General features: G+C 40.9%; 1 protein-coding gene across 1 annotated transcript in view; it reads right to left on the bottom strand.

Annotated features, from left to right (window-relative positions):
* Positions 1-1,295: 1,295 nt before the first annotated feature.
* Positions 1,296-11,756, bottom strand: part of LOC139711858 (leucine-rich repeat-containing protein 61-like) — a 111,487-nt gene continuing 101,026 nt past the window's right edge. The window contains exon 7 of the mRNA XM_071623710.1: positions 1,296-1,557. Within this exon, the coding sequence (XP_071479811.1) occupies positions 1,496-1,557 (62 nt within the window). The 3' untranslated portion in view covers positions 1,296-1,495. The remainder of the gene's footprint in view (positions 1,558-11,756) is intronic.

Genomic DNA, 11,756 nt, shown 5'->3' with positions numbered 1-11,756 from the left:
CTTCGCTTTATTTATCACTGAACCTTGCGCTTCTAACATTTCAAAGGTACAAGTGCGGGGCAAAAAGTCGTCTTCTGTTTTGTTCTGTTTTGTGTGTGTGTGTGTGTGGGGGGGGGGGGGCTCGGGAAGGCTTTTTCAGTTACTTTCATCCCCTTCACATTCCGCTGATGAACACCCTTGCTCTGTGGTTGGATCATGTGCTAATTTATGACCCTATTCCGAACCATCTGTAACATTCCCTTTTAACCTCTCCCCTTCTTGTTGTGTAAATTCATTGAAGCATGAAGGCCATTGTTATCTGCCAAGTCGGGAAAGCTAACTGACTCCTTGATTACTATCCGTCTTTCTGAGTAAAAATGGACACATATTTTCAAATTAAGTTTTCTCGAATAGGCGTAGATCATTTTTTCATGCATGAGATATAATTTGAAAGGAAAAAGAATGGATATTAAGGCCATGATTTCATTTTTTACAAAGGATTGCCGAAAAAGCCTTAAAAACTCATCCAAAGTCGCCATTTGCTTGTGCAAATGAAAATTCAGTAGCATTACTTTCTATTGTTCTAACTCAGCCATGCATGAATTATGAACAATGAGTTGTGCATCAAATGAAAGAAGAGAAGTAAATCTTTCCATTCATGCATATCTGATAAAAGAAACATATGATTATGATCGCAAAAAATTGCAATGAAACTCAGTTTCGTTTTTTCTGGGACACGCTGTATATTGTCACAAAGAGAGAACATGGCATCATAGAGGGGAGTCATTCTACAACCAAGCTAAATGCCTTTCAAGTATCAAATCTCTGCAGAATGGTCCAGTTCAAAGTGGCAAGAGATACAAACGTGTACTTACACTGTAGAGGCAAGAGTTCGGCTCAAACTCACAGAATTTGCTGCTATTTATAACAAGTGAAAATTGTTGACTTGACATGCTCTGCTCCATCGTGACTACCTGACTGTATGCAACGATGAAGGTTGAATGAACTCTACACACATAGAAACAGGCATCAACTACACATGTATGAGCTACATTGTATACTGTATATCAAATGCTGTTATTTTCGTATAGGCCGACAGACATTTTCGCGAATGAGGTCACAGATATTTTTGTGAGATGTGTTCTTGGTGAATTGATACAATAGCCTTCATAAGAGCGCTATAACCTTAGCACATGGTGACATTTTTCAAATGTGTTTAAATGTGCGGTCCAACTGTGTTTTGCGAAACTCCAAAAAAGTAAATCCTGGTGAAACACATCATTCAGTATGCCAACAAAGTCTTTCCTAATCTCAGCCCTTTCATAATCTTTCTCATCTTTCTTATTGTTCTTTATGCTTGCTAGCCAACGTTAAACTGAGGCCTACAACTGTAAGTATCATTGAAGAATGCACAATGACAGTGGAGGAAAGCAGTCATTGCTTGTGGATGCCATGATAATAGAGTCAGTCAAATGCACTTCACCACCTGGCAAATGAGTGACAACATGGACCTTTGTCATGATTTCTGGATCCTGTGCAGCGCTGAATTTCCAAGTTGCCGACAGTCAAGTATTAAGTCTGTAAAATACACATAAGGGAGATAAAAACAAGGAGACATTTTGGAAATGCTAGACATGCCCTGGTATCATGACTAGATATCACGGCTGTACCCCCCCCCCTCAAAAAAAAAATAAAAAAATAATAATAACATCAACAATGACAAACACTGAAACTAGAAATGTCCCTATGACAGTTGGCAAGCCTCCGCTACAACAATGCAAATGTATGTCACATTAATCTCCCGATAGGTCTACAGTACATGTACATCTTGACAATATGAGATGACAGTTTCACATGACTGGCAAGAAACTGAAACTGAAATGACATATTTGAAGGTTTCATGCTACAGTACACCCCCCCCCCTCCAAAAAAAAAAAGTGCTGAGCAGGTATAAATGCACATTCCTTTACATGACGTGAGTTTCTTTGTATGACAAAATTGGTTAAGAGAGCAATTGGTCGGTACTTGGAAATTTATAAAAATGTATGTGATTGAACTTGCAGTAGGTGCACTGTTGAGGGACAATCTTGATATGCAGGTACATTGCAATTATTTTGACCTCGAACAAACAGGGCCGGCGGAAATGAGGGGAAGGGGCACTTTTTTGTACCATACAAAGGAACACATAGGGTGTCACCACTTTGCCCCCCCCCCCCACTTTTTTTATGCCTCCGCCAACGAAGTGGCCAGAGGCATTATGTTTTCGGGTCACCCGTCCATCCGTACGTACATACGTTCGTCCGTCCGTACGTACGTCTGTCCCATTTTGTTTTTGTCGATATCTCAGGAACCGTGTGGTGGTTTTACATCAAACTTGGTATGAGGGTATATCCTGGGGGGATAATACTTTGTTTGGATTTTAGGGTCACGGGGTCAAAGGTCAAAGGTCACAGGTTATCTTGGGGGGGCACTTTTTTGTACCATACAAAGGAAGACACAGGGTGTCACCACTTTGGCCCCCCCCCCCACTTTTTTTATGCCTCCGCCAACGAAGTGGCTGGAGGCATTATGTTTTCGGGTCGCCCGTCCGTCCATATGTACGTACGTCCGTCCCGGTTTTTTTTTGTCGATATCTCAAGAACCGTGTGGTGGTTTTACATCAAACTTGGTATGAGGGTATATCCTGGGGGGATAATACTTTGTTTGGAGTTTAGGGTCACGGGGTCAAAGGTCAAAGGTCACAGGTTGTGCTGATGTGCTTGAATGAACTCTTGGGGGGTTGTTAGGGCTTACCTTCTATTGTCCAGAGGTGAAAACTGACTTGCGTGTCCGTTGATCGCGATTGCGTCGAAAGGAAGACTTTTAGGGCGCTTTTCTCGAAACAGTGATTTTCCAGACGTCTCGACATGCTCTCTTTTAAACATCGTTATCTCTGCTGCCGATTATTTTTATAAAATGTGTTATATATCAATCTAAAGCAGAAAGATTAGGGGATTATATCATGCAATTTTCAAATAATCGACCTCGCCCGACTTTAGGATCATTTTGTTGTAGCGGGTCACATATGCTTGTTCCAATGGGCAGTGATTATCTAGGGAAGTTGGGGTCATAGTTCAAAGGTCAGGGGGTCAAAGGTCAAGGTCAACTCCTCAAAATATCACTACTTTCCTTATATTTATGCAATGCCTGAAGGTTTTTTTTTACTTGATGTATACATGTATTACCAATATATATTCTGTGGGAAGTTTCTTGCCAAAAGGTCAAAAGGTCAAAGGTCAAAAGGTCAAAGGTCAAGTGAAAGTGCTGAATTGCACTTTTTCCTCCATATCTCAAAAGTAAGTCAAGGTATCATCATGAAACTTACATATTTATGCATGTTCAACCTAACAGTGATTCTCTTTGGAACTGTGAGGTCAAAGGTCAAAGGCCAGGTTTAGATAATGCTATTTTCCCATTTGATACTGAAATTATACTTTTTCTCAATACCTTGAAAATTACTCAATGCATAAACTTATAAAAGGGTCAAAAGTCAAGTAAAAATCATCAGTTCCCCAAATACCTGCACTCTGACATTTTAATCATTCATCCAATTGAACCTAGTTCTAGGAAAGTGAACATTCAGCACATTCGTGTCAAACCTGTCATTTTAATATTTTGCCAATTGTGTGAAACTGTCATCACACATTGTCAAGACATTGTACTATAGACCTATTAGGAGAACCATGCATTATGGCGGAGGCATATCAGTCGCCGTAGCGATATATCTAGGATTTTTTTTACCAAGAAGTGCGTACTAGAAAGAATTACTGCCAGTAGGTAAAAACGTTGAAGTGTGAGCGCGGTAAGGCTTTGTTTTTGCGCTGAAGAACTTTTTTTTTCACCATGCAAAGGAACACATAAGGTGTCACCACTTTGGGCCCCCCCCCCCACTTTTTTTTTTTACCCCGGTAGTGTGTAAGTGGCACTAGAAAGAAATGTTGCCAGAAGATAGAAACCTTGAAGTGTGAGCGCAGTAAGGCTTTGTTTTTGCGCTGAAAACCTTTTTTTTTTTTTGCTTGTCAATAACATAAGGAAATATTTTGATGAGAATAGAATGAAAATGATCGTTCAAGCACGTACAGGAGAATCCCGTTACACCAAGATCGGATGCAACAAGAATCCGCTTATAATGAGATAAATCGTCTGGTACCGGTACCAAATAAATTTGCATTTTAGCCTATTGGGATTCGGAGTTCCGGTTATTGCGAGATAATTTTCAGGCCGAAAAACAAAGACGAATTTGTGATGATATAAAGTCGACTTCCTTTTTTTTTTCTCTTTTAAATCGAACTAAACAACGGGCAAAATCACGTACCATTTCAAAACCAGAAAAGGTTAATAATGCTTCGTAAATTGTTTGAATTTTCTTTGCGTGCAAGCAGAGACTAACATCAGCCAGTGCTCAAAGCAGAATGCAAACAAGGTGACGCACAGCAAGTTCATGAAGTCTCTTTCCAAGATCTCGGATCTCCCCAGCAGATCTCTGACAGTTGAGATAAGATATATCCTTATTCGATTTGATTACGCTGTCAGTTTATGAATATTAGCAAGACTATTTCAAACCCCTGAAACTCTAGTTCGTCTATATTATCTGTTGAATTACTGACTACATCTTATAGGCCTTATAAGGGCTCTGTGTGATTGGTAGTCAAACTGCCTAAACAAGATGGCAAATCGAGCAAGTCTCCCCCGACCACGCCGTCTTGTCACGTGGAGTGGGTGATACGTAGACCAAACAGCATTAGTGGGGACGGAAAGAAAAGACCGAATTAGTCAGAAGTATGATACCAAGGTCCCCCAATACAGTAGCGAAAATGCTGTCTCAACAGATTACGAAGGGCAGGAAAGCCACCATGAATACTTTGAAACCACCGACCAAATCAAAAAAGAAAACAACTGTGCATAAGGCCGTGGGTAAAACTCCCGCCTCCACAGTCGTGGCGAGGAATGAGGCCGCAGACAAACCTCCTGCCTTTCCTGCAGTACATAGCACAAAGCTACGAACGTCGCAACTGGCAACAAACACGAAGAATAAAACTCTCGCTGTAGACCTGACAGCCGCGTGTAACATGATTCTACAGGCACTTCAAGAGGTGATTCATATCCAAAGCTCAGGAACCCTCTCCGCACGGGCCGAGGATACTCCAGGTTCCAAAGGCTTTTTCAAATTGAACTCCTGCACAAGCACTCTCATGCATGAAGTAATGGCGGCCCTACCCACACAGGCAGGTGATATGACAGGCCCCCGTAATACAGCACCATGCACTGTTTTGCGGGCTCCAGTCTTGCCTCAGCCTCGTCAGCCTTGTAAATTTTGCCAACTCAAGCGAGGTAGATAAACGTTGATGTGGAAAACCTGACATCATACAGAAAATCGTGAAGCCACATAGGGGATGGGGCAACTTTCCAGCACCGTGAAACTGCCGATATCGGGGCGCGTTCATACAATCAAGCTCGTTCACAACTACTAACAGCCTCCATTCATCTGACAGATATTTCTGATGAAGAATATAGTTATCATCGCCCTCGCGTTGCTGGCCGATTAAGAAGCTGGGCTGTTGGGGATTTCAGTTGATCAGCCTCTCATTCATCATATACTAAGTCTAAATATCACGGGTCTGTTAGGCCCCAATCTCACTAGGAAGGCGACCATGGCGATCTGTGACGATTTAACAAATCGTGGCATGATCGCCGTCCGTCTCCATTTTTGGCCTCCAAGGCGATTACACTACAGTTTCTCTATGCTCAACCTGCGCTGTAGGCGATAGTGCCATGATAATGCTACGACGCTGCCATGTTTTTGCTGCTTTTCCAAGCCGAGACACGGTGCTTCTGCAATCTAAGCAATCATACTGCTATATTTGTACGTTTATCAAGACCTCGCTACAACAGTGATACGATCGGAGCGACAGTGATACGTTTACACCTGGCTCATGTTACAATCTCGATTGGAGTATTAAATGGTTTTCATGATTTAATTTATTCAGGCAGATGTCAGTGTCAAACCAACATGGATATGCAGAATATGGTTTTACCCTTACATCTTAGCATTCTAGAACACACCAGTTTAATGTAAAATTGCACTATTAGTTAAGTCATCCATTCAATTATAAGGGTAAAATGGGTATATTAAGGAACTGGCTTACGAGCAAACTACAAATCATATCCTACAATGAGACAATTTCATGAAGATATATTTGAAAAGATTACAACATAATTTACTTTCATTGACTTGCAATGGTATATGACAAACAAACAATTTAATAAACAGAGTAGATTCAAACTGAGTGTACGTGGGAAAATGAATTTTATACACTTTTCTCCATGTCCACCTTCCTGGTCTGTGCATCACTTTTTTTCGTTCATGGTTGGTTAATGTTACGTAATACTGTAAAAGTGGTAATTTTCATGGGCGATTGGGGCCGCTTTTGATGCGCTTAAGTTAGGCCTAACGCATTGCTATCCCGTCAGAGTTACGAATGTGGCCCTTTTAATGTGCTCATGAGGCGATTGTGATACGCTCTAAAACCACGGCGACCTCGCTAAGGAAGTTCTGGACATGTTCAAAACTTCCATAGCGAGGTCGCTGACCATGGCGACGGTGGCGACCCTCCGCGCTTCTGAACTGCTCAAGATGGAAAAGATTTAAAGCGATCAAGCCATGATCTGCCACGCTTTATCGATTTTTGATGATCATTGCAGAATCGCCGTCTAGTGAGATGGGGGTATCAGGTCAGATAACATCGACAGCGTAATGACTACACAAGATTCTGCACAGCTTGATGCAGAACATCTAGCAGCAAAAAAGGATGTTGTCTTAGCAGAATTCATTACCAAATACTGCCCACAGCTCAAGGCTGACTCACCCTGTCTGGAAGGGAGTAGTGCAACGAAGCCCATTTTCTGTCAGGATCTGAACTGGATCGGAACTGAACTGAATGGAGTCAGACTTATACCCAATGCCAAATTTGTGGCAAAGAATCAAACAATGAGTTCCTCTCTGAATGAAATCTTCATTCCGTCACTAGAAACCCATTTATCTGTACAGCATGACAAATTGTGGTATCCAGTGAGATCTCTTAAGTGGTACATACACAAATCTGAGTCTCTTCGCACTTCTGACCAATTGTTTGTAAGTGTTAATTCTCCTCATGGTGCTGTTTCCCCAAATACGATCTCACGGTGGATAGTCCAGGTTATTAAATCTAGCAGAGAATCTACCACACTCTCACCTCTAGTCCATGCCCACGATACTCGAGGTATGGCATCCTCATGAGCCCTTTCTCCAGGGAATTCCCCTTGAAGATATTTTGAAAGCAGCTTACTGGCGTAACCCTAATACTTTCACATCATGTTATCTCTCTGATGTCATTACGAAGGAGGTTGCATTTGCGTCAGCAGTCCTTTCCTGCCCGAACAGAAAATGAATCTTGCCCTGGACGCGTGTTGCCCTGATAACCAAGTGATTCACAGTATCCAATCCTTTAGTGTCGCTTCACAACCACTCAAGAGGATAATACAATAAAACTCACCACAGACCCACCTCCAATTGCCTTCTGTGGGAATCTGGCAAATATTAAATGAATAGGTAAGTAAAGCTAGATGAAGCAAATATGTATGCTTGGTATCAAACATTTTATCTACAAGTGAGCTTTACTTACCTATGGGACCCCATCCTCCATCCCCGCTCTGTGGTAATGACCTAAGCACCAGCTTGAAAGAGGAAGCGTGTGTGCGTGCAGGGTCTTATATACAGCACGGGAATGGGGCTCCCAAGTGGTTGCCAGGGCAACCAGAGTTCGAAGAACTTTTTTAGCTGCCAGGGGTTGATTCTGACTGGCATCAGAACGGCAAATGTTAAATGAATAGGTAAGTAAAGCTCACTCAGATAAAATGTTCGATACTGATATCGAACATTTCCACACTCTCCGCTGAACTTTGTCTGTTGGGAACTTCACCCACGTCACATCTTTCATCCATGGATATTTTCCACAATTTCGTCATTTGGCATTAGCGGCCCAGCATTGGGCTGCTTTGCAGAAAAATCCCATCTATCACATGTAGAGTTACAGATTAGAAAATAACTCTATCATCCCCGAGATTATAAGACAGATTTTGAGACAATCTATAGATATATAGATCCTATAGATTTTGGATGTGCCACTCCCAGTGTTCTGTCTTTTATAGGGTCAAAGGTCATATTGTTGGTGGATAGTTTAAGTGCCCTCTCTAGTGCCGGGGGATACAATCGCATTGCGCGGTAATGGACATTTCTATTTGGATGGCAGTTTTCAGCAGCTTTTTTCCTGCCTTTCAAGAATGAAAATGTAACTGTTTTGCATTACATGTACATAAAATAGTTTTCATTTCATTCCTAAGATGGCAGCTGACATCAAAACCCACCAAATTATCTAAAACGGAAAATCTCCTCTGACTTTCAGTATTTGACTTTTACCTCCCCCCCCCCCCCCCCAAAAAAAAAAAGTTACCTGATGGCAATTTCGTGGGTTGGGTGATACAGGCCATTAATGATAGACTTCAAGAAAGAGCATACTTAGCTAGTTATACACTTGTACAACCGACGTACACAGTGCTGCTGGGTGTCTCTATTCATTAGGGGCTGGTGTTCCACACATTTCAAGAAGTTTCTTCTCTGTAGCTGCATTAGCTCTTGCACCCCCCCCCCCCCCCCCTGCATGGGAAAATTTGTACTTTTACAGTATAAGAATCCCACTCAATGATCAATGATTAAAGCACAGAAATTTAATTTCACCATGACCCCAGTATGAGAGCACTGTAATTACATTTGGGAGATTGGCCCGGAAGCTCTGGGGAGTCAGAGTTATTATTGTGTCCACACAATGCTTAAAGGGTATGGCTAATAGCTGATCAGTGGGAATCAGTGGGAATGCTGGGGGATGATTGTTCCAATCCCTTTGGGATTCATTTAAGAGTACATTATATACAGTAAACCTCGCTTGAGTCGACATCGCATTAAGTCGACAACTCGCTTTAGGTAAGTCGACACGATAAAAAAGTTCTGATTTTTGCCTTTGTTATTCTTTGAAAATTTCCTCGTATTAGTCGACATTTATAAGTCGACAACTCGCCTAAGTCGACATGATTTTTCAGTGCCAACTGAGCTGAAATGCATTTTAATTCCCTCGTCTAAGCCGACATAATTTTTCGCTCATATTCCTATCGCAGTTCCCTGAAAAAGAATTGTTTTCCTGCTCCGATTCGCATTTAATTTGCCAGTGTACGGCGAGGTAGCGTTCGCGCCATGCATCCATTGTCTTGTACAGTGGAAACTCGATATAACGAGATGGTCGGGACCGAGTCATTTTCCTCGTTATAGCCGATATCTCGTTATATCAGTAGGCATAAAAGAAGGCATAAAATAAAGACATTAATTTGCACATGTGGGACTACCCATCATATTTCAATCAATACTGATAACTTGATATTGTGTGTGAGGGAATTACTCACCTTTATGGGTAAGAAGATGTTTTTCGCCAAGAAAATCCAATATCAAGAATGTGTTTCTTATTAATTGTAGATGTTTGAATTTGTAAATTTATATAGCTTGCGATTGTATCAATACAAGATCGTCTGTGGATTGGTATGTGGTTATCGTATGGGTGTGTGTTGTGTGGAAAGCTTGAATAATGGTCTGCACAATGCTGTGTGTGTATGTGACACATTCTGTATGTACATTATGACTGCGTGTGTGTGAAGACGGGGAATTCCCTAAGTAGAAGGCCAATCACAGCATCAGATTTCCTCACACCTGCTAAACGTCATGATGATGTCATGTATACATATGGCCGTCCCACTACATTAAACCTTCTGCATGTATCAGTGTGCGTGCACACACACACTTCACACGTACAACACGCAGTGCTAGCTGGAGTGCTTAATGATTATGTGTGTGCAAGACAGTTTTTGGCGCATCAAGCTTTACAATCTCGGAAGATGATAGCACAGGCGAAGTGAAGCTTTACCGAAGGCATTTTGCTTTACCTCGCTATAGCAGGTTTGATTTACTATGTTTTTCTTTGTTTGGAAGTCACAAAATTTATCTCGTTATAGCAGTTATTTCGTTATAGCCGATCTCGCTATAAGAGTAGCATTTTACATAGACTTGTGTGGAAGGAAATTTGGGACCGAGAAAATTTCCTCGTTATAACCGATATCTCGTTATAGCAGTGTTCGTTATACCGAGTTTCCCCTGTATGCCTGAATAGAAAGGGTATACACTCATTTACACTGGAGAACTACATGTAGGTGTTTGTGTCTGTGTGTATCGTTTGGTGCAAGTCAGCGTGATGAAACTTACGGTGCAAACGTGGAGCTAAAGCTGCATGATCCAATGAGGGTGCAACGGGAAATATTGTTCTTGAACATTTTTTTTTCTCGCTTTTTGTTTCGTTTAAAATTACATGCATTGTACTTTGGGATGTACAATTACTTTATAGGCTAAATCAAAAAGATATTTTGTGTGATTACAGTCAGTAACGTACACAATTTTGTCAAATATACTTAATATCACACCTCTGTGCACGCTCATTATTTAGAAATGGTTGTTCATGCAGCTTGGAGGAATATGTTTGTTACGGATGATTTTGTTTATCTGAAAATGTTGTTCTCAAAACGCATACATTTTGTACACCTAGGTCCTAGTAGATATTCATTATCCAAACATGTAATAGGCCTTTTCGTTAAATCCAAATATTCTGAAGTTAATTATTCCAAAGCGGTGTTAGAAACCTGGGCCCATTTCTAGAAACTTAATTCGAATGCAACTATAATTAAATGCAACTCAATAAATCAAAATGCAAGTGTATCAAATCACACGCATCTTTGCATTTGATAATGATATGAATCTAGAAAATGATTGTACGAACGTGAAACTCAATTGCATTTAAACGCAACTCTAAAAATCAAATGCAAGTCCATCATATCACATTCAACGCTGTGTTTAAATGCAATGAGCGTTGCAGAAAAGACTTGCGGTTTTCGTATGAAACTAGAAACTGCATTTACCAGGGTAAACGCATCTCTAAAAATCTACGGAAGTGCGTTAGTGTTGAACAGACTTACATTATTGTTTATTTCTTGCGAAAAATTGACAATTAAACGTAACTCTGAAAATCAAATGCAAGCCCATCAAATGACACGGAACGCTGAAAGGACTTGCGTTTGATAATCATACGAAACTAGAAAATTGTAGGAAACTTAAACACAACTCTAAAAATCAAATGCAAGTCCATCAAATCACACTCGGCGCTGTATTCAAATGCAAGAGCGTTGCAGAAAAGACCTGCGGATTTTGTACGAAACTAGAAACTGCGTTTAAACGCATCTCTAAAAATTTATGGAAGTGCGCTATTGTTGAAGACTTGCATTATCTTTGATTTCGTATGCACATTTAAAATATCAAACGGAACTTTCCCCGTGACCGAACTTAGTCTGCACTAGCAGGGGAAAGACATCGCAACATTTACACGTTTCAAATGACCGAAACGCATGCTGCTTCACGAAATGTCAATGAAAAAATGGTAACAAATTACTGTTACAGTTCGCTATGCAGAAGGTTTAAATCTCAGTCCAAAGTTGAATTAGTCCGACAATGGAAAGAGGTTTATTTTTACGAAGGTTAGTTAATCCGAAAATAGACGTCGTTTTCGGATTAACAAACTTTTCTTCTTCTTCTTTTTTTTTTCAGACGGACCCGC

This window comes from Diadema antillarum, unplaced genomic scaffold (genome assembly GCF_040938485.1).
Source record: "Diadema antillarum isolate AM-2024a unplaced genomic scaffold, OU_Dant_1.0 seq00001715_RagTag, whole genome shotgun sequence".
Taxonomy (NCBI): Eukaryota; Metazoa; Echinodermata; class Echinoidea; order Diadematoida; family Diadematidae; genus Diadema; species Diadema antillarum.
This window is presented reverse-complemented; position numbering and strand designations above follow the sequence as displayed.